General features: G+C 42.3%; 1 protein-coding gene across 4 annotated transcripts in view; it reads right to left on the bottom strand.

Annotated features, from left to right (window-relative positions):
- The window catches only part of LOC108711262 (SH3 and multiple ankyrin repeat domains protein 3), a 182,400-nt gene that overhangs the window by 122,845 nt on the left and 34,872 nt on the right, over positions 1 to 24,683 (bottom strand). For all 4 annotated transcript variants that reach the window (XM_041586629.1, XM_041586630.1, XM_041586631.1 and 1 more), the window contains exon 2: positions 3,558 to 4,166. In XM_041586629.1, coding sequence (XP_041442563.1) covers positions 3,558 to 4,166 — 609 coding nt within the window. The remainder of the gene's footprint in view (positions 1 to 3,557; positions 4,167 to 24,683) is intronic.

The following is a 24,683-nucleotide window of genomic DNA, read 5'->3' as shown; positions in this document are numbered from 1 at the left end:
TTAGAAATAATGGATCCTTGACCTTCTTTCTTTAAGACACTGTGCCATTTGGCTGTGACATGCTGGCTCTACAGGCTGGGGTTGCAATTATCACTTTCTTAACCAGATAATCAGTGATAATACTGATGTTTACCGTGTACTCCAGGGAGTACATTTTTTGTTTTTTTCCTTTTTTTTCTTATGTAATAAATATATTATATAATTTTTGTAAATTGGGTGTGCAATACTTTCTTGATTAGAGACCTACCTCCTGTAAACTGAACCCTGCCACTGCTTTGGGAAATTCTAGAACTTTTTTTTACAAAATTTTAAATTATTCTCAATAACATTAAATCTTATAGTCACAGCAAAAAATGTTTTTTTTTAAACGTATCAATGGTATAACAAATAGGAATAAACACTCAACAGTAACATCTGCCTCTATGAGAAGCTAGCCCAGTGTGACCTTCGGTAACATTATTCTACTGTGCTTCAGCCATCACAAATATAGTTATTAGGTCCAATGAGCAAAAACTCAGCATTCCTCCCATGTTCTGAGTTATATTACCGCTAAATAAAAATAAATACTGTATTCCATTAATAGAGCCTATCTTATTAGAACACTGAGAACGGTCTGCACCTTGAAAACAATATAGCAGAAGCATTTCACCGAGCTAAACACTATCATTGACTATAATTTGCATGCACAGTGTATAGGCACTAGCATAAAGTGTGCAATTCATCCATCTATAAGACTAGTAGCTAACAACATTCAGGCACTACTAGCTACTGTATTTACTACCCATTATTTCAAAGAAATTGCATCCTTTAGCTGTGCAATAGTGGGGTCATACAATTTACTATAAAAATGGTCATCATGGCCAACTACTTTATTCAGTGTTTACTATTCTGTGTAGATAAAGCTACATAATGTACACATTTATCAGTTTCTGCAATCACCAGTAAAATATCATCAGCTACTGAGGTTTCGGACTGAAGCATTCAGCAAGGTCAGTAAGTATCATTTAACAAATGAAGTGTGCACAATAGTTAAGTATTGCCAACATTGGGTTGAGACACTACTACCTACACAGAATGCAATTGATCTACTATATGCATCTACTATAAACATCATTCATTAGGTAAGAGTGTAAATCTGCATCAATAAGAATACTAAATATGTTTACATTAATAATTTACAGCACTTTTCAAAAGTCTTTTCTGCACTGTGTACCTCATGTCTTTGGGGGCCCAACACTGTGACTCTGCCCATGCATAATAAATGGCCTCTTACATGTGGGATACCTTACTTTCAACATTTTACAATAAAACACCTAGTCAGATTTATCTATGGCTGTCCTAAATTAATCATTTCCCTAGACTGAGAAAAGTATTATGTTCTCTACCCTCCATATGTAATCAGGGTTGGACTAGGAAGTTGGGATACTGGGAAAAAACACAGTGGACCCCGCCAGCCTAGATCTGTTCCCCATGGTCACCTGAAACTGTGCGATACCCCCCGAACTCTCCCCACCCTGATCACAGTCGCATAAAGAGATAAAAAGGTACACTCTGGTGGGACAGGGGCAGACAAGGGTTGTGGCTGGGATGCACGGCATCCCCTGATGAGGCAGCCACAATGGGCCTGGACACCCCAGTCTGATGCTCTATGTAATAAAAGGCACTATGTTTGACCAGGTACAGTAACCCATGGCAACCAATAAAATGTTTGTTTTTAAACAGGTCCCCAATTTTCTGCTCATTAGTTGCTATGAGTGAGTGCACCTAGACAAATTCAGTGCCTTTTATTATATATCCCTATTAATTCTTATAATACAGCCCTTTTACTTTTGATTAGTTTACCACATTTAAAAGGGTTTGAGTTTGTAAGTGTTGTTCATTTTCTTTTGACCCTCATGGAATTTAGATGTTTGCTTAAATTATATCAGCATTAGTTAATTAGAGTTATGTTTTATTAGTGAATTTGCATACTAATCAGTGTCATGCTTGGGATGGTGAAAGTGTATTTGTGCTTTTAGTACTCTAGCTTCCTATGTAGGCATTCTGTTCTGGGCCCCCTCAGCTCATAACAAGGAGGTACCAATATAGGAAAACATTGGTAGATCAGCCATTCAGCCATGATTCCAATAATATTTTTAAGAGGAAAAAATGTGTTCTATCTAAACCTCACCCTAATCGACCTATGTAGGCTTTCAAGGGATCTAGGAAAGCAAATAAGTACTGTCTCCAAATGGCTTTCAGGTTGATCTGCCCCCCCCCCAACCAGGGAAACCAGTCCCACAGTAGGGGCTTCTGTATTATAACATGGTAATACTCCACCTCACTCACTCTCCAAATTTCCTGTGCAGAGATGTTGTGCCTGTAACACTGTAATAGTTGTGTTCAGTTCTAAATCAATATGAGTCATACTGGCCCCCAACACTGGCACATATATGCTATAGTATCTGCCAACACACAAAGCAGCAGATAAGACATAGATCCACATTATAGTAATCAAGAAACATCAAGGCGCCGCTATCCATTTAACTTACCACAAATTCACAAACACAAGTATTTTTAAAATACACAAATAAACATTTCTAGAATGCTAAAGCACACATGTCCATGTGTGGGAATATGTACATATACACGGAAACAGAAAATATGTATACTGGCTTACTGTATGTATAGCACATTTCCAAACAGATTTAGGTATTGGCTGAATGTAATCAGGACTGTATGTAGAGGAGCAAGAGTTCCATCTAAACTCAAATATATAGCAGTGGGTTTTTTTTCTATATCTTCCATACTGAATGTAGTCCCAAAGGTAAAAGTCCAATGCAGTTAGCAGCCTGCTATCCCCATAAAACAGCCCAGTGTATCTGGTCAAGCTGTTCAGATTACCAGGTAATGAATCAGTTTTGCAGGTACTCTAGGTACTTTGTGTTCTACATAATATATGTGTGAGTGTATACATGTCTGTACCGAAGATATATCTTACAAGTACCCTGAACATGTGTTATACAATGGCAAAAGACAGTATAGTCTGTGTGGAAATATACAAACTAAAAATCTTTCCAATCTTCCTTGTATAATAAAGGTAAATATACATCCATAATAGTATTTAACGGTGAATAAATTGGAGGGTGAATAAATTATATATATATAGATAGATAATATATCAATCATATGGTCATATATGGTATAAATTGATTATTAATAGCCTACAACGTGTGATAAGATGGCTCTTATCCTCATCTAGCATGCATCCACAAAGGATAGATAGATAGATAGATAGATAGATAGATAGATAGATAGATAGATAGATAGATAGATAGATAGATAGATAGATAGAATGCATCAGTATAGCATAGCATATATAGTCAGATATTATATATGTGTGTGTATACATATACAAGCACACAGAGAGAGAAACAGACAGGTGCAGCACTGCATACTGGAAGTGCTTGCTAGAAATAAAGGTACTGTACAGGCAATAGCCAGCAGTAGCATGCATGCTTAATGCATACACGTACGCTACATCCAGACAGACATGCAGACAGACAGGAGCTAGTTACCGTTTGCTGCAGGTCCGGGATGCCGATCCTGATGATCACCGCGTTCCTCGCTGTCTCTTCCATCCGCCGGCCGGGGGGGTCTCCGTCTGAGCCGTGGGGGTCTCTGTTGCTGACAGGGAGCTCTCTGTCTCTGATCTTGAGATCGCTGGCAGACCTGACAGAGTATCTGTCACTGATGGGGGATCCCCTATCTCTACTTGGGGTATTTCTGCCTCCGAAGGTGGGGTATCTGTCTCTGATTGGGATGCTGCTCTCTTCGATGTGGTGGTTTCTATCAGGGCTGGAAAGCTCACGCTCTTTAATTTGGGTGCTGATATCTCTGGCTGGGGTGAGTTTTTCTGTGCCTTGGGGTTCTCTGCTGGAATCAGGGTGATATCCAAAGTTGGGGCTTCTGAACCTTGTGGGGGTGTCTCTTCCTCTATTGGGGGACTGGCTCTCTGGTTCCGGGGTCTCTGGATCTCCCCCAGAGAGGCGAGGGGTGCCGGGAGCCCCGGGGTCCCTCGGGGGCCCCTGAGGGGGGCTGGGTGGGGGGGGTCCGGGCTGCTCCGGGAGCTCAGGAACCGGAGACACAACATGAGCAGGAGAGGGGGAGGAGCGGAGAGACTGCATCTAATAGAGAGAGGGGGAGAGAGGGGGGTGAGAATAGAGACTGCATGTAATAGATAGAAGGGGGAGTGGGAGCGAGAGAGGATAGCCTGCATTTAATAGTGAGGGGGGGGAGGGAAAAAAACCTCTACTGATACAATAGGCGATTATCGATTCCCCTCTTATCTTATGCCTGGGTGTCATAGGAAAGGGACTGTCAGACAGACTGTGTGTGCTAGAAGTGGCAATAGACTGCATGTGCTAGGGAGTGGGATAAGACTACACACACTACAAGTGAGAAAAGACTGCATGCTCTTTAAGCGGGGTTAGCCAGTAACGGTAAGAATGGGTATAGAAGAAAAGGCTGCAGTGAGTTAAATGCAGGCCTGTTGTTCTTGGGACTTGTCACTGGCCACCTTCTTGGGGAAGGGGGGGGGTCTAGCCATTTACCAGGCGATCCCCTCCTTCCCCTGGTTTGTGGGCAGGTGTGAATGGGAGGGTTTAGAGGGGGTTAAAAGGAATAGCCAGGGTAGGATTATTCATATAACAGTTCATTTTTGTCTTGCAGGTGCTGAGCTGTATGATTCAGGATGGAGAGAAGACAGGAATGCAGTAGGTCAGGAGTGCAGCAGGTCACCTGCAAATATTTAGGGGTGGACCTTCTGCACCACACAAGGGTAAGTTGCTTGCAGACTAGTACCCCAGCCCAGCTCACATGTCCTATCCAAGGCCCCACATGTCAGACCCCAGTTCACATTCAACCTGAGACCCCCTCCTAATAGCAACTCCTCCTAGCAACCACTGGGGTTCACACAGTGGCAACACCATCCCAATCAGCTGACGAGTCACCCGTCCCCAACCTACTCGGGGACCTGCAAAGCCATGGCAAGCAAGCCCATCCCCCCCTCCACACTGCTTCCAAATGATTGCGCCTGTCTGTGGGAAGTCCCACAGACAGCCACAGTCATCTGGTGGTGGTGTGTGGCCTCACATGCCAGGCACCACAGCCACCATCCTATAGCGAGCGAAGTCTCGTAAGATACATGTTGGCAGATTAGCAGGAGGGAGGGAGTAGGCGCAGGAACTCGCGCAGAAAAGTTTCCCCCAGGTGTTCCAACTTCCCTTGGCCACAGCACAGCCCAGCACACACGCATACATAAAGCCTACCCCCTATCTAATTACAGGCCCCTCTGTAGCAGATATCATGAAAATAGGCATCACAGAGTGATCAGATCTGTAAGGAATTGGACCAAGTACCCAGATGGTTATAGGCAGGATAGGGTTAATGTGCCCCCAGAATGCTGGTCTAATTGCAGGTGCACTCTGCAACAGAGGGCTGAAGCACAATGGCAATGGAATTGGAATGGGGTCTTTGCAGCTGATGGTGCAGTTTCACAAGTGGATCCATGCCTGCAGAAGAATGGACCACATTGACCTGGAAACAGGCAGAGTACACTGGAGCTGGTTCATCAGGGACAAGTGTGAATAGTAGATTAACAGGGCAACAATGACAACATAAATTACAACAGGAACAATATGGGTCAGCAGCTGATACTGGTCTAGGGGAAGGACAGAAGGAGACAGTGAATACATCAAAGAGTGAGTACCAAGTTAAAGGGAATAGTGCATACAAATTGCTTAAGAAATACTTGAAGTTGTTAAAAAATAAAGAATGTAACTAGCTTAGGGTAGCAAAAGACAGGGTGGTAATTGGTAAAGAAACTAGAATAAAAGTGGCCTCAACAGGAGATAATTATTTTTATGGTATTTCTTCTATACACAACCATTTAACAAAAAAAGTGGTTAAAAATACAGACAGGAAAGTACTTTGATAGAAAGATATATTTGAACTGAGGAAAGTACAGTGCCGGATTTCAATGACCGGCGCCCCTAGGCCGTGCAGTCCGACCAGGCGGCCGCGCGGTCCTAGTGCCCACCTCACCTCCCCAGCGCGCCGGCGAAAAAATGCCGGCGCAGCTGCTGTAATTTAATGGGGACGCACACGTCCCCATAATGCGGCTGGGCGGCATGCCGCCCCTATTTTTTTGCCGCCCTAGGCCCGGGCCTATGCGGCCTTGCCGCAAATCCGGGCCTGGGAAAGTAGCTTACATAAGGAAGGAGAAGAGGGAGTAGACTAAAAGTAAAAATGAGTCATTGTCAGAATGATTGAAAGGGTTCATGGCCTGTATGAGCTGCTATATGACAGAGCATTCAGAGCAGGAGGACAACAAAGAAAGACATGGAGGTCTGGATGCAATGGGTAGCTAGTTAAAGGAGAGATAGGTTGGCATATAGCACAGGTTATCTAGTTTAAAGAGAAAAGGCAGTGTTGGGGTTTTAATAAGAAAATATGCCATAATGGGGTAAGTTGTAGGTTCAGACGTGCTTGCTCTTGCTGTGGAGGCAATCATCCTGTAGTCGAGTGAGTAGAGTGCAAAGAAAAAGGAAGCTATAGCTATATATAATTCATTGCAGAGCAACAATGGAAAGGCCACCAACCCCAATTAGGGCACCCCGGTTAAACAAGTATCCAAATAAATATTTGCAAAATGTTTGAAGGAAGGTTTTACTAAGGGTTTTAGGATCCATTTTCAGACCACACTACGTGGAGCCTTAAGGTAGTAAAATACAAAATTATGAAGTGCAATGGGGTAGGATGGTGGGACCTTTTAAAGAGCCCTCTTCCATAGAAGGTGCGATCATATCAACATTAAGAGTAGTGCCTAAGAAAGAGACTAGCATTTATTTAGTGTAGTCCAGTAAATGATGGTATTGACAGGGAAAAATGTCCTGTAAAGTATCAATCATTTGATCAGGCACTTCAATTAATGAAAGCCAATGGGTTAAATGCTAAAATGGCAAAGCGAAACATAGGGGTATATTTATCAAAGAGTGACATTAGAGTTCACCACAGTCCGCTGGAGTGAAATACCGCCTCTCTCCATTCATTTCTATGGGGTTTTTAAAGGTGTATTTATCATAGGGTGAAAGTTCATGGATGACTTACACATATGGGATACTTTTTTCAGAATTCAGTGGTGTCAAATTATGGACACAGCCAACCCAATCCAACCAAGAATGAAAGATAGTCACAGATGCAGCACTGAACATTTTTCCATCATAGTTGTGTTGTGGGGTAAGAAGCATGGGAATAAAGAAGTGGTTTTCTGGACAGATAACATGACTGTAGTTCATACAATCATTAATATATCAGCATCATCTAATCCAGTCATTGACCTCCTTAGACAGTTAGTATTGAGGTGTCTAGAAAATAATATCAATTTCCGAGCCACTCACATACCAGAAAAAAATATATACTTGCTGATGCATTGTCAAGATTTTATTTCCAGTGTTTTTCCTCTGCTGCACCACACACACAAAAACAAGGTTATCCATTCCCACCATGACTGCAGCAGTTGGGGACCTAAGGGCACTGCAGCTTCAAAGGAGTTCAGTGTCCAAGAACACGTTTCAAGTATTCCATAGGGCCTGGAGTCAATGGGTCACATTCAAGCAGAAATGTAGGTTAAAAAGAGACAGCCTTAGTGCAATTTATTCTGAATAAAAAAGAGGGACCCATGTAATAGTGTTATAGTCAGGCAAATGATGAAGGGTTGGGGTCAGATAGTAGGTCCATCAAAGGATAAAAGGGAACCTATAATGGTGGAACGTTTAAATTTGATATGTTCCAACCTTAAAAAAAGTAGTCAAGGATGATTATGAAATGAAGCTGTTTAGAACAGTGTTTAGAATAGGGGAATTATTTCCTCCATGGAAAAATGAGTGGTGTAACTATATATAACAGGGCACCACAGCTAATTATTGTACTGGTCCCCAAAATGTCTTGAGTTTGACCTGTTTTATCAATATTTATTGAAATTGTATATGAATTAGGGCTTCACGGGTCCCTATACCCCCATGGCTCCCCGTGCAGCCACAGGCTATGCTTTACTCTATAGTTATGCCCCTGGTTTGCAGATAGGAGATATAAGAGTTCAAAATAATGCAGTGCTATGCCTATGCAGAAAGTCAAAGACCATCAAATAGGGAAAGGTAGGAAAGATAACCTGTATTTTTTGGATTGTACTTTTTTCAACCCTCACAATTCCTTTGAGCTGTTTTTCAGGTCGTGCATTTGTTCAATTGAGAGGCCAAGGTCAAACAATAAGTTGCAAAGGTATGAAGGAACTCAGAACAAGCGGAATGCGGCACATCAGAGAAAGTGCCAGAGGATAGGGCTATGTCCAGGTTAGCAGGCTATGATCATATGGTCAGGCTTGTGTGGCAACCCATCATATGGACCACCATGGGACATGCAAAGAAGAAGGAATCCAGAGAGGGCAGGGTATTGGATCCTGGCTTTTCCTTGGCAGATACTCTTGATGGGTAAATGTTGTGGTTTAATTGTGCCGCATTTATTGGTGGGACTGAATTGACTATCGTATAATATTAAGGTGTTAATATTTAAAAATTAATGTGTCAGTCTGATTTTTATCAAGATGGTAATTTTGTTTAAGGTGGATAAGCAGTGGGACAAAGAATGTTTAGGCCTCATGGTGACAGAAGCAGCATGCCTCCAAATAGAACTTTTCTCACATCTGCACTGCAGCGATTAAACACTACTTTCTATATGTATTTACTGTAGGACTGTATCTTTGCAAACCTCAGCAAACTGAAATGTAACATATGGATATGTCTGTGTGACTGGGACATTTGAGAACTGTATAGTAAGCTACTATATGTTACACATACAGTAGGTATGTTACTCTAATAAAAACAATTTGGCAGCCTCCTTGAGGATAATAAACTGCATGCACTAGGAGGTGGAAATATGTTGCATTAGCTAGGAAATGGGAAAAGGCTGTATATGCAAGAATCAGCAAGCTCTGGCAAAAGTAATGGGGAATAGAGGGTACAACACTAAGGTCACAAAGTGTCTGATTTGCAGCATTTAGACTTTTGTGTGGGTGGGAGGATATAGCATTCAGACACTAGCTTGTACTCTGTGCCTGCCCAACCTTGTGACTGCATGATGTATAACTGCTAACTCGGTTTGCAAGCAACGCCATAATGGGATGCAGTCCGTTCACTAGGAAGTATAGACAGACTGCATGCATTGCACAGTATCGCAAGGATACCTTGCATGTGTTATAGTTTCATCCTATAATAGATAGCTTGCACAGATTCTAGGAATCAAACAGTTTAGGATCAGAAAGATTAGGGAGATGCACTTCTTTCTTCAGAAAGGGGGGCAGAAAGAATGTATACAAAAGGAATTGAGATCTAATCCATGCAGAAGAGAGCAGGTATGGATGTGTTACAAAGTGTTGAGCAAGATGAGAATGGCTGTAGCCAGCACAACATTATGAGAGAGGAGCTGTGTGAAAGAAGAAATTGCTTGTGCTGAAAGAAACTGAGATGAACACTAGGAGCTGCACATATTAATCCATTAGGCGAGATGAAGGAATATCTGGCTGCATGTAGAATGGCTGGCTACATTTAGGAGGCAGTAACAAAACAGATTGACAGCAACTGGGGGGCGGGTAGGTGCACAAGGCATTGCATAAAAGCCAAGTGACAGGTGGTGAGAGAAAGGACAATCGGTATTTCAGAAAGGTGGGACATTAAAAGAGGTGAAGTGGGTGCATGTTAAGAGGGCAGCAGTGTGACCTATATCAGGGCTTATTGACCTGTGGCTTTGAATAGATGTAGCGCTACTAAAATTCCCAGCATCAAGTGCTATTCTGAGTAGAGGCAGTGTATCTTCTAGTGCAGAAAGGATTTAAATACATCCCTGTTGTCTGAATTATTTTGTGGGTTAAAGGGAAGATCTTGTCAGAATATTCTACATGTGTACAGTTCAGTTCCCCACCCCAGTTATTGTATCTCTACAGTTGTAATCTGTCAATTTTAGGATACCGTCTTACTCCTTCAACACCTTACACAAACTGACTAGTCAATGCTGTCCAACTTCTGTATTACCAGAATTTTTTTGGTCTACATGGGGGATGGCCGATAATGGAAGCCAGTGTTAGCCACTCCCTGTTTTAGTTCACACCCACTTTAAACCACACCCATGTTACCACAAGACCATGGTTGGTGCTCACTGCAGGGATATCACTCATATGTGGAAAAAAGTCATACTAAGACATTCCTTTAAATCCATATACCTCCTCCTCCCCTGTGGGTAACACAGTATCCCCCAGCACAAGAATAAACACCAAGAATAAAATGCTAACAAACCCCAAGAACAAAAACCAGGCTTATGTTCCACAGACAGAGCAGGGCAAACACATGGAGCATAGGGAAGGCAGAGTATGGAACACACTGACAGAGTATGGCACACACTGGCAGAGTATGGCACACCCAAGGACAATAGGGCAGGCACAGTATGGCAAACACAGGTAGCATGGGACATACAGAGTATGGCATACACAGGAAGCATGGGGCAGACAGAGTATGGAACACATAGGGAGCATGGGGCTGACATGACATGAGTATGGCACACACAGGCAGAGTAGGACAGGCAAAGTTTGGCACACACAGGTAGCATGGGGAAGGCAGAGTATGGCACACACAGGGAGCATAGGGCAGACACAACAGAGCAGGAGACAAGGAAACCCATCAGGACCAGTCTAATATGTACTACATACAGTGACACAGTGCTGGAGCCCCATTAGAATTTTGAATAAGGTGTGAACAGGTGAACAACGTGAGCAGTTTCAGTCTGGGTCTCAGGTGTGAACAGTACAGGTCTTTAGGGTGTGAACAATAGAGGTGTCACAGGTGTGAACAATGCAGGGGGGATTATATGTGTGAACAATACAGGGGATTACAGTGTGAATTTGAGGTTTAAACAATGCAGGGGCCAGTTAATCTCTGTAGTGATACCTTTTAAAGCTTTCACATGGTAAGCAGACACAGAAGGCAGACTTTCATGTAGAGGGCCACACAAGGTGGTGTCATGGGCCGCATGTGGCCCACGGGCCGCCAGTTGGACAGCCCTGGACTAGATCATTCCACTGGACTCACATGGTGAATACACATAAAAAAAGAAAAGGGTTTAGAAAAAACAATGGGCCGGATTCAATTATCTCATGAAGTCTATGGGGAAATTTGGATTTAATTAGGAAATGCGTTGTTATCATCAAATTAAATATGCCCTTATATACCTAAAATATACATACCAAATATACCCAAATAAACTAATACCATAATATCCAAAGTAACTATATAATACCCAAGTGTGATCAATCCCTGCACATTTACTTTGTACTTTGTACTTATCAGCAAAGTGATGAGCACATATTTTTGCCAGGTTTGCCATGAAAAAAACACCCATCACTTCAATGGGTGAAAACATTTGTTGCACATACGCAATTTTTCACACATCAAAAAAAAGTTGTCAACCATTGAATTCAATGTATTTTGTGAAGTTTTCACTGATTCGCGAATTTTCGGTGACTTGAAACAGGTCAGATTCGCCCATCACTAGCACCAGGAGCAGCCTTACTGCTTGATACTACAAAGGCATTTCCATAGCATGGACTAAAAACTTGCTGCTACAAAAATATCTCAGCTGAGCTAGAAGCAAAACAGATATTTATACAGGAGCAATATTATACAGAATACATCATGATATATTTACAATTCATTGTCCATAATAATATACTTACAATATTGTCTTGAGATACAAGTAAATATTTCTCTTTTTTCCCCACAGTATCTGTTAGAGCACTTTAGATACTCTGTGCAGCTTAATTTGTATAAAGTTATACATACATACCTAGGGAACCCAGTGTGGTGGATTACATGTATGAAAAAGTGAATACGTTTAAGGGCCTATAAGTTAAACCTTGATTTTTTTCCTGGTCAAGGTTTTTGGGGTGAAAACTCGAATTGTTTATGGAAAAATAACTTTAATTTTTAGAGATTTATCATACTAAAAAATTCAAGGTTTTTGTCTGATAATCTGAAAAGGTAAAGTTTTTGCAGCGAAAATTTTAAAAAAAAGAGTTTGCAGGATGTCAATCATATGATACGAATTGACATTTGATTTTGTTTTGACATTTTGTCGCTCCGATTTTGTCGAGAAAATTTATTGATAAATGTGTTAAAATCGTGGGAGTTTGGTTGGATTTTTTTTAATAAAAAAAATGTTTTGGTTTCAGTAAATGTGCCCCTTAGTATAAGGAAGTATAGTGAAGTCCAATGTAACTGTGACTTCCTAAGTAAAGCAGTCACCAGACTGGCAGTAAATCAGAGAGCGTAATAGTGAATTAATTTGTAATAAACTGCTTAGTATACTATGAAAGAAGAAAGGCAAAATTACAAACTCTGGGCAAGTGGGCTCATGTCCAGGTGAAAATAATAATCTTGTAAGTGGGGGAATCAATATCAAGTAAAAGCAAGGCAGTTAAGCAGATGACCTAGAGGCTGACTTAGTGAGGTTTCTGTTTGGTTTGAATCAGTAGCAGGATCTAAGTGAGTGACACACTTGGCACATTCATGCAGAAGCATAAATAATGAGTTGAGGCTAGTCTCTAGGAACTAGCTGCTGATGTGATTGGTGCTTAGGGGACAGGCAACATGCAAGACATAAGTAAGCACCATTACTGAAATCAGTCTCAATAAGTCTCAGAATGTCAGTCAGCCAACTCATACTGAGCTGACAAATGGTTCTTAGCGTCAGTGGAGTCCTGAGTTTGCCACCACAAATCTGTAAAGTGCACTGCTTAAAATCTCTGAACTGTTTATTTCAGATCTTACTCCTTAGAGAAGTATATGAAGATTCAATGTATGTATTTGTTGAAAAAACACAATAAATAAATAGAAAAAAAAAACATCTTGGAACTGAATTTACTGCCAGCATGGTTGTGCATATTGAAGAAAGTATACTTCTTTGAGTAAAATTGAAGCAAGGAGGGTGATTTAAGGTACTGGCTAAGGTGTTTGCATGAGGAAGGGAGGGGTGGAAGCTGCTAAACACATTTTAATTAAGAGCTTGTTTTTTTAGCTGAGTCACAGTACATGTAGATTGGACAAAAGGAAAACACCCAGCTTGGTGCCATATTTAATTAAAAATTCTTAAGACTACAGAGTGCTAGGGTTAAACTGGAGTGCTCTCAATACCCAAAGAAAATAATGGGCACCAAGGTGTGAAAACAAAAATACCCTCTAAGGGAGAACACAAAGTAAGCAGACATAAGGAAGATCACGGCACTCGGCAAAACCCAATCTAGCTTTGAAGAGAGCGGTATCTTAAGGGGCTACATTTCTGATGTGTCAGTAGTATTATTCTAAATAGATGTGCAAGTAAATAACCATCAGTGTCTTTCTATGGCTAGGACTAGAGAATATCTATACAGAACCCTATTAATAAATGTCTGTAACAGGACTTAATTCTATTTCAATAGATTCTAAAGCAGTCCATTGAAAACTGAAGGACTGTAACAGTTATTTGTCATTATCAGAACAAAAATGTCTTAATAAGGCTAACTATTATTCTAATTCCTTTAACTTTTTTTGCCTGTGTTAGTTGTTTTCGAGGATCTTGGACAATTTTTCATGCGTTTCAGCAAAAACAAACTTCAATCATCCGTAAAATTTTTTATAAGGTTTAGAGAAGAGAAAAACAAATAATCTAAACTTTTGTCAACTAAGTGGTGACTCAATCCACTACAGACAGAGTTATTGAACTATGTATTTAGCTAAAACGACAGCCTGCCCAAACCACTGTTTACAGAACTGGACACTAAGGGGTCAGTGAGAAGAAATTATCTGGTTTATCACATGAAAACTCATGGGCAAGATTCAATTAGATGAGGAAAAACTTTTCTCCTAATTCACTTCCATTTTTTTTCCCATTTTCATGTGACAAACCATGAGATAAGTTATTCTAAATTGAATTGAATCTCGTCCATGAGTTTTCACATGATAAAGCTTTTTCTCACTGTATTGAATCTGGATCTTGGTTGACACGCCAATTTTTTTTTTATTTTTTAAAACTGCATATTAAACAAAGGGCCAGATTCAATTTAGCAAGAAAAAAATGATCTCATGATTTATCACGTGAAAAGTCACGGACGAAATTCAATTTGAGGAGAAAAAACTTATCGCCAAATTCAGTTCCAGTTTTTTCCCATAGACTTTAATAGAGTTGTCACGTGATAAACAGTGAGATATGTTTTTCTGAATTGAATTGCACCATAAATTGAAACTAGTCCATGACCTTTCACGTGATAAACCTTTTTTTCACTGAAATTAATTTGGCCCAATGCTGGGAGGGAATAGATTTACCTTTAATAAATGCTGGGAAGGTATTTTGGGAAAACATGGTGATGCAATGGCTATGTACTGTAGGTGCAGCAATTCATCAGTAAGTATAGTTGCACTACACCAATTAAAGCAAATTAGTGCTCAGCTCTTGTTTACTGCACTGGGTCAGTTTTGAAACTTTGATTACCTTTTACAATAAACATAGTCATTAATATGAATAAGTGGAAAGCTCTAAGGGCAATGGCAAGCAGTGCAATTTGTCACCCTCAGGAAACCCACAATGGTCGACAAAATGCCTGAATATACCTCGTAATGCTGCCTAACTGAATCACATATACCCTGTATAAAGGTTATATTTTTTTCTAGATTATACAACACTTCCTAAATCACTAATTAAGCGTAACCTTGTTCTAACAGTTGGAATAAACTATTATCCTACTATAGAGAATATCTGCATAAGGGAGATGTGAGGAGATGTTGTATTGGTAATGTGAGTACTTCTGCATCATTTAAAGCTCTCAATTGTACCGTCAGTACCTATTATTAGGGTGGCAAGTAACTAGGCAAACTATAGAACACATGCTAGTCTGACACCCTAAATGTGGGCTGGTGTAATCTCCACATAGTGGTTTATTTATACCGTAAAATGATCCCACTAATCTAATCTACATGTTATGAAAGGGAAATATGAGCTTCTCTGAACAGAATGGTCCCATGTGAATTGAGAATTACATATTTCATGTAGTTACTCCATATCATGTCATATGAGAAGTGCTGCTACACTATAACATTTCAGAAAGAACAGGCAAACACTTAACTCCTGCTATAACAACATTTACAAAAAGGCAATGAATATTCTGAATGCTGGCACAATATGTGTATCTCTTATTTCTATAGAATCAAAAAAACAATTAAGCAGCAGCTAATTTGCCACCAAGGGCTGACCTCATATTACAGATCAAACTATGCACAGGATACAAACTATATCGTTTGTATAATCCTAGTAAATGAACTTCCTGTTGGTGACACAAAAGTAAATGCCTAAAAGGGATACTTAATTTTCAATTGCTTTCGATCTTAATTTAATTTTACATGCTACAATTTGCCACATTAATTGACATCAGTAAAGCCCAGGGAGCACGTTTACTTATACACTTGCACCGGCTCGGACTCCTTTGGTGACATCCTAGAAGGGCAGTGTTGGTTTTTTATTATTATAAGTATATTATTATTATTATATTATAAGTAATAACAAGGCACCGGGTAAGCTTGGGTTTGGGTTTGAAGAGGGCTGACTTTTTGTTGACCCTCTCATCACTAGTAAGCTGCTCCTGAGACACATAAGGAAGATGGAAAATTAAAGTTTGAACTTAAATCTTAGGAAAATGTTAAAAAAAAAATGAATTGAAAAAAAGTGATGAACTAAACTGAACTATAAAGCAATTGAACTGGAAAAAAATGTTTGGAAGGTGAATTAGCCCTTTAAAAGACTGCGAAAAAAAATAAATAAAACAAAATATATATATACCGTAATGCTTTCAAGAAAAAGTAGTTCTTACAAAGATGTTGCTGTTCAATGATCCAGTATTGACTTGAATGTGAAATGCCTGAAAACGCCAGCTTTGATGCTTTTCAGCTGAAACATAGGCACAAAAGAATTTTCTAGGCTGAAACCAGTACTGGCACTGTCAAGTGTTTCCCATCAAAAAGATTTGATTTTAAAGTTATTTTTTCATTGCTATTCTCTCCAATGCTCATCCTGACTACACGTAGTACTGAGACAATGTAGCTATAGGAGTGATAAATGGTGTTTGTAGTCAGGATATGCACTGGAGCAAATATATATATACAAATAAATGTAACCCTTTCACTGCTGGTGATACCTAGCACCATGTTTTTCTATTCATTTGAATGCAGTAATCAGAATCCACAGTGCTGGAATTTTTTCATGACACCAACATAGGGGCATATTTATCAAAGAGTAAAGTCAGAGATCACCACAGTCTGCTAGAATGAAATTCCACAACTCTCCATTCATTTCTATAGCATTTTGAAAGGCGTATATATACACTGCCTTGCAAAAGTATTCACTCCCCTTGCCTTTTTAACTATTTTGTTACATTACAACCTGTCATTTAAATGTTTCTTAATCCTATTTTATGTGATGGATCTGCACAAAAAAGTCTAAGTTGGTGAAGTGAAATGATAAAAATATATATATAAAAAAAGAATTCAATATGTATTCACCCCCTTTGCCATGAAGCCCCTAAAAAATCCTGGTGCAACAATTACCTTCAAAAGTCACATAATCAGTGAAATGAAGTCCACCTGGGTGCAATCTAAGTGTCACGTGATCTGTCAGTATAAAAACACCTTTTACCAAAAAGTCGCTTCTGGTAACTTTAAGAGCCAAATTTCCGGGTAGTCAGCTTTAGCTTTACTAGTGCAAAGAGTGCAATTTTGCTCTCTGCGACAACGATGCAGCCAGCCCCCCGTTGGCGATTGTAAGGTAAGCGCGATGGGCAGGGGGGGGGCACATTTCGGATGCCACCTCAGGCAGCATAACAGCCTGAAACTGCCCTGAGGGCATTAAACTGACAGAGTTGCAGAGTTTCACAGCAGAGACTGGAGTATCTGTCCATAGGACCGTACACTCCATAGAGCTGGGCTTTATGGAAGAGTGGCCAGAAAAAAAGCTATTACTTAAAGTTAAAAATAAGAAGGTACATTTTGAGTTTGCCATAAGACAAATGGCCGACTCCCCAAATGTATGGAGGAAGGTGCTCTGGTCAGCTAAAAAATTTAACTTTTCAGCCACCAATGAAAATGCTATGTCTGGTGCAAACCCAACACATCTCATCTAACCAAGAACACTATCGCCACAGTGAAATATGGTGGTGGGGATGTTTTTCAGCAGCAGGGACTGGGAAATTGGTCCGAGTCGAGGGAAAGTTGGATGGTGCAAAATACAGGGATATTCTTGAGCAAAACTTATGTCAGTCTGCCTGTGATTTGAGACTGGGACAGAGGTTCACCTTCCAGCAGGACAATGACCCAAAACATACTGGTAAAGCAACATTCGAGTGGTTAAGGGGAAACATTTAAATGTGTTGGAATGGCCTAGTCAAAGTCCAGACCTCAATCCAAATGAGAATCTGTCGTCAGACCTGAAGATTGTTGTTCTCAAGCGACAACCATCCAACATGAAGAAGCTGGAGCAGTTTTGCCTTGAGGAATGGGCAAAAATCCCAGTGGCAAGATGTGGCAAGCTCATAGAGACTTATCCAAAGCAACTTGCAGCTGTAATTCCTGCAAAAGGTGGCTCTACAAAGTACTGATTTTAGGGGGGTGAACAGTTATGCACGCTGAAGATTTCTGTTATTTTATCCTATTTGTTATTTGCTTCACAATAAAAAAAAACATCTTCAAAGTTGTAGGCATAAAAGTAGGCATGTAAATTAAATGGTGCAAACACTCAAACAATCCTTTTTAATTCCAGGTTGTGAGGCAACAAAACATGAAAAATGCCATGGGGGGTGAAGACTTTTGCAAGGCACTGTATCAAAGGGTGAACTTTCACCCTACTGATAAATACGCTTTTATCAGCACTGTGGTGATCTCTAACTTCACTTTTTGATAAATATGCCCCATAGAGTCTGGCATTTGAAGTTTTAAAAAGAAAATACAAACAGTGATTTGTAATACAGGTGGCATATTTGAACCTACATTTAATATCAGGTGTAACTAACACTTTCAAGGAGACATATTGGGCCAGATTCAATTCAGTGAGAAAAAAGTTTTCTCATTGAATTGAATCTGGCCCATTGTGTAAAAAATATGAATTTGCCAGTGAATTATAACCTTTTAAATATAGGAAGAAAGTGCTTTAAAAAAGTCGTGTTTTGAGCTGATTTATTGAAAATTTCTGCAAAAACCCTACAAGTCCCACCCATGTTCCACTTCCTGTTGCCTCAATTCCCAGGCTGTGCATGGTAGCAGGAGGCTTAAGGATAAGAGCTAGGTTGACCTAATAGGGTCAGCCCAGAATAAAACCAGTACCATATATTATTCAATATTGCCCACAAGATTAGGGTTGTTTTACTTATCCTATATGTCTCCTTTAAAAGATGAAGAACAGTACTGGTAGACCATGAAGAGTTAGTGAGTTGACAGACTAGAATACAACAGTCTCGAGCAACACAACTGCTTGGCAGTAAGGGAAAAAGTGCAGCTGATGCTTCATCCTGAAATACTAAAGGCTTATAAAAAATATGAGGTAAAGGTAAAGAGGTTACAGATTGTAGTTAGGGTCAGTTTTAACCTCGAGTAGCAGCAGTGGCTATTCTCCCTTTCTCATCTGCTAATAATATACTAATAATCTACCCGCAGGCTGAGAAAGAGCACCACAGATAAAATATTCAGCTTGAACAGACAGCTAAATGTCACTATACATGGGCTTGTCTACTATGACTTATTGACCCGTGGGACCACACATAGTATGGCTGCTTCCTTTCATCTGATCATTTGTATACTCTGCACCAGCAATTTCCAACCAGTAGCTTGTGAGCAACATGTTGCTCTCCAACCCCTTGGATCTTGCTCCCAGTGGCCTCACACACAAGTGTTTATTTTTGAATTACTGATTTGGAGGCAAGTTTTGGTTGCATAAAAACCAAGTGTACTACCAAACAGAGCCTCGTGTAGGTTGACAGTCCACATAGGGGCTATGAAATAGCCAATCACAGCCCTTATTTGGCACACCAAGAACATTTTTCATGCTTGTGTTGCTCCCCAACTCCTTTTACATCTGAATGTTGCTCATGGGTTCAAAAGGTTGGGGATCCCTGCTCTGCACAAATCACCGTATGTGCAGCTCCCCTTCACTTTGTAAACTGAAATTTTCAAACCTGCCTAATCCCCTAATTGACCATTATCCGTGGTGCATAGATATTGGTCTGGATTGTGTAATGGAAACAGATTGTCTTCGCCAAGATGGCGTCCAAGATGGCGGCCTCTTGGATCCTGCTGGTCGCAGCACGATGACATCAGCGTCTTTTCGCCCTCGGATTGGTCGCCGGCGTCGGAACGGACGCCGGCGTCAGAATGTGCGCCGGAGTCAGGACGCTGGCGTCAGTGCGTCAGCGTCCGCGTCATGACGTCAGCGCGTCCAAATTGGCGCCAAACCCAGGCCTATTTAAAGCAGCTTCAGACTCTCCTCAATGCCCAATTATAGGTTTTAGCTTGCTACTCCTGGGTGTGATCTTGTGAATCTTTGTTATTGTGTACCGACCTTTTGCCTGAATTCCTCGACCTTGAACCTCTTCTGCCTGGACTGACCTTGTTGCCTGTTGACCATTCTCTCGTCTCATCCTAATCTGTACTGCGAACTTGGACATTGCTACCTCCTCCCCTGGTCCTCACTACTCCTGAAGCCTTTGGGCCTTACATTATAATTGGGCCATGGACCCTTCGGAGGAAACCCCAGCGCCGCCTGATGTCGGTGGAGCGCTTCGTGGACTGGCTTCTCGGATGCAGTCCTATGAGGTACAGCAGTCTCATTTTTGTCAGGCCCTGGAAACAATACTGGCAAAGTTGTCGACCCTAACACCCGCTGACCCTGTTCCCGTACCTGTACCTGTGTCTCCACTCCAGGTCTCCGAGCCCCGCATTCCGGCTCCCCCACTCTACAGTGGTGACCCCGAAGCTTGCCGCGGGTTTGTCAACCAGTGCGAGGTCCAGTTTGCACTTTTACCCGGCCAATTTGTCTCCGAGCGTGCCAAGGTGGGCTTCATATTCTCCCGCCTGCAAGGGAAGGCATTGGAGTGGGCTTCACCTCTATGGGAGAAGGAAGATCCTATCATTGACAATGCCAGGTCCTTCGTTCGCGAACTCCGTACTGTGTTTGATGCTCCGGGTCGTGCCACTGCTTCTTCTGCACGCCTGTTCCAACTTCAACAGGGAACTCGCCCTGTCCCAGAGTACGCCATCGAGTTTCGCACCCTAGTTGCTGAGACTTTGTGGAATAATGACGGGTATCACGCTGCCTTCTACAACGGCCTGGCGATGCGCATCAAAAATGATCTGGTGTCCAGGGAAATTCCATCCCGCTGGGAAGATCTAGTCGCCTTGGCCATAAAGGTTGATACTCGGCAGACGGAGTTTCAAGCTGAGCTCGACAGAGAGCGCTCCCCAACCAAGAGATTCCACAGGTTCCAACCTACCCTGGCTCCTGGTTTTCAAAGACCCTTCCTTCCCAATCCGGCTTCCACCTTGCCTTCTCCAACTCCTGCGGCTTCTGCTTCTTCTTTCCTGCCTACGGAAGAACCCATGCAGATCGGACGGGCCCGTCTTACCGAACAGGAAAAGCTTCGGAGAAGGGCTGCTGGACTTTGCCTCTACTGTGGTGGAAAATCCCACTTCGCCTATGAGTGCCCAGTGAAGCCGGGAAACGCCAGCACCTAGGTAAGACTGGGGAGACTTACCTGGGTGGAATTGGTCCTTCTCCCCATTCTTCTGCTCAACGCTTCCTCCTTCCTGTGCAGATTCGTTTTGGAACCCAGACGATTTCTTCTGAAGCCTTCCTTGACTCTTGCGCAGCTGGGAATTTCATGGATAAAGTCTTCGCTGAAAGTCACTCCATTCCCCTGCGATCCCTGGCTGTTCCCCTTCGTGCATTGGCGATTGATGATCGTCCATTGTCTTCTGCTATTATTTCTCACTCCACCGATGAACTTTCTGTTATTGTGGGAACCATGCATCTTGAAAGATTGTCTTTCCTTTTAATTGACTGTCCATCTACTCCCATTGTGCTTGGTTTGCCCTGGCTGAATATCCACAACCCAGTAATAGACTGGGCTTCGTCTCAGATCTCCCGATGGAGTTCTTTCTGCCAACAAAATTGTTTACCTACCAAATCCATCATTAAAGTTTCATCTGTGTCTCCAAATTCTTCTCTGCCCTCTGTTTATCAAGCCTTTTCTGATGTCTTCAATAAAAAGTCTGCCGAAGTCCTGCCTCCCCATCGCCCCTATGATTGCCCCATCGAACTTCTTCCTGGGTCCATGCCTCCCAGGGGTCGCACCTATCCGCTTTCCCCTTCTGAAACCGGTGCCATGAAGGAATACATCCAAGAGAATCTGCAAAGAGGCTTTATTCGTCCTTCTTCTTCCCCGGCTGGGGCCGGCTTCTTCTTTGTAGAAAAGAAAGATGGAGGTTTGCGGCCCTGCATTGACTATAGGGGTTTAAATAAAATTACAATTAAAAACCGTTATCCCCTTCCCCTCATCTCTGAACTGTTCGACCAACTCAAGGGGGCTTGTCTTTTTACCAAGTTAGATCTTCGTGGGGCCTACAATTTAATCCGGGTCAGAGAAGGAGATGAATGGAAGACCGCATTCAACACTCGTGACGGGCATTATGAGTATCTAGTGATGCCATTCGGCCTCTGTAACGCCCCCGCGGTTTTCCAAGAATTTGTAAATGACATTTTCAGAGATTTGTTGGGCCAATACGTGGTGGTGTACTTGGACGATATTCTTGTTTTTTCCAGGAACCTTGCTGAGCACCGTCTTCAAGTCCAAGAAGTCCTTTCCCGTCTGCGGAGAAATAACTTATTCGCCAAATTGGAGAAGTGCTCCTTTGAGGTTTCGTCCATCTCCTTCCTTGGTTACATCATTTCTCAACAGGGCTTCAGAATGGATCCTGCCAAAATCTCCGCTATCCAGGACTGGCCTCTCCCCACCAGTGTTAAAGCTATCCAAAGATTCATTGGCTTCGCTAACTATTATAGACAATTCATCAAGGGGTTTTCATCCAAGATTGCTCCCATTCTTTCTCTTATCCGAAAAGGGGGTAAGCCTCAGCATTGGCCACCTTTAGCTTTGGAAGCATTCAAGACTCTTAAAACTTCTTTTTTTTCCGCTCCCATTCTCAGACACCCTGAACCTTTCCAACCATTCTTCATTGAAGTTGATGCTTCAGATGTCGGTGCTGGAGCAATTTTGTCCCAAAGAGCGTCTACTGATGGAAAACTACATCCCTGTGCCTTCTTTTCGAAAAAATTCACCTCTCCTGAACAAAATTATCATGTAGGAAATCGTGAGTTACTGGCCGTCAAACTTGCTCTAGAGGAATGGAGACATTTGCTGGAAGGTTCTTCCGTCCCTGTGACCATCTATACGGACCATAAAAATTTAGAGTATATCCAGACACTCAAACGCCTCAATCCTCGTCAAGCTAGGTGGGCACTATTCTTCTCTCGTTTTAATTTCATTCTAACCTTTCGGCCTGGTGCTAGGAACAAGAAGGCGGACGCTCTTTCTAGAAGCTTTCTTCTCGAAGATCTCACTTCTGCAGAACCGGAATCCATTGTGCCTCCTACAAAGATCATCGCTGCTCTATTTCCCTCCTTGGCCTCTCAATTATTGTCTGTTCAATCTTCTGCTCCTGTAGGAACTCCTGTTGGTGTTGCCTTTGTCCCTCCTGAACTTCATCATTCCATTCTGGTTCAGTCCCACAGCTCCAAGCAGGCCGGTCATCCTGGAATCAAAAAGACTACTGAACTTCTGTCTCGTCTTGTATGGTGGCCTTCCCTAAGAAAAGATGTCAAAGACTTTGTTTCCTCTTGCTCTGTGTGTGCTGTATCCAAGTCTGGACGTTCCCCTCCTAAGGGGTTACTCCTACCACTACCTATTCCTTCTCGCCCATGGACTCATCTATCCATGGACTTCATTGTGGATCTCCCTAATTCCTCTGGTTACACAGTTATTTGGGTGGTGATTGATAGGTTCAGCAAAGTGGCACATTTTACTCCTCTTCGGAAACTCCCCTCTGCTCCTGAACTTCCTCATTGTTTCGCCTCCACGGTTTCCCTGCCGAAATTGTCTCTGACCGTGGATCTCAATTTGTTTCCAAGTTTTGGAGGTCCCTGTGTAAAGCCCTTGGTGTCTCTCTTCAGTTTTCTTCTTCTTACCATCCACAGTCTAATGGAGCGGTAGAGAGGGTTAACCAGGCCCTTGAACAATTTCTCCGATGCCATGTATCTTTGTGCCAAGACGATTGGGCTGATCTGCTTCCGTGGGCTGAATTCGCACATAATAATGCCTTACATGTTTCTTCTGAAAAATCTCCTTTTTTCTGTATGTATGGTCTTAACCCTTTGGCTTTTCCTCAGGACTTATTACTCACTAATGTCCCTGCCGCCAATGACCAAGCTGCCCACATGTCGGCCATCTGGCACGCCACTGTTGTCAATATAGAGAAAAGTTCCTTGGTCCAGAAAAGATTCGCTGATCAAAGAAGAATTCCTTCCCCTCTGTATGCACCCGGTGACAAGGTTTGGCTATCTACACGGAACATTCGTCTCAAAGTCCCCTCTCCTAAACTTGGTCCCAAGTTTATTGGTCCCTTCTCCATCTCTGAGATCATCAATCCGGTGGCTGTCCGTTTACAACTTCCCTCGGAGATGCGGATTCCGAACGCCTTCCATGTCTCCTTGCTCAAACCTGCAGGTACTTCTTCTTCTTCTTCTTCCTCAGCTCCTGTCGTGGTGGACGGTCATCAGGAGTTTGAGGTGAAAAGAATCCTGGACTCCCGGATTTCGAGGGGCACCCTACAATACCTCATTGAGTGGAAGGTGTTCGGCCCGGAGGAGTGCTCCTGGGTAAGAAGTTCAGATGTCCATGCTCCTCTCCTGGTCCGAAAATTTAATCGGCAGTTTCCTTCCAACCCAGGTGGTCCTGAGGCCCCCCCTAAGGAGGGGGGTACTGTAATGGAAACCGATTGTCTTCACCAAGATGGCGTCCAAGATGGCGGCCTCCTGGATCCTGCTGGTCGCAGCACAATGACATCAGTGTCTTTTCGCTCTCGGATTGGTCGCGGGCGTCGGAATGGACGCCGGCGTCAGAATGTGCGCTGGCGTCAGGACGCTGGCGTCAGTGCGTCAGCGTCCGCGTCATGACGTCAGCGCGTCCAAATTGGCGCCAAACCCAGGCCTATTTAAAGCAGCTTCAGACTCTCCTCAATGCCCAATTATAGGTTTTAGCTTGCTACTCCTGGGTGTGATCTTGTGAATCTTTGTTATTGTGTACCGACCTTTTGCCTGAATTCCTCGACCTTGAACCTCTTCTGCCTGGACTGACCTTGTTGCCTGTTGACCATTCTCTCGTCTCATCCTAATCTGTACTGCAAACTTGGACATTGCTACCTCCTCCCCTGGTCCTCACTACTCCTGAAGCCTTTGGGCCTTACAGATTGGCAGGCCAT

The sequence above is a fragment of the Xenopus laevis genome, chromosome 3L, assembly GCF_017654675.1.
Source record: "Xenopus laevis strain J_2021 chromosome 3L, Xenopus_laevis_v10.1, whole genome shotgun sequence".
NCBI lineage: Eukaryota > Metazoa > Chordata > Amphibia > Anura > Pipidae > Xenopus > Xenopus laevis.
Note: the sequence above shows the minus strand (reverse complement) of the source record. Positions and strands in the feature narration are given on the sequence as shown.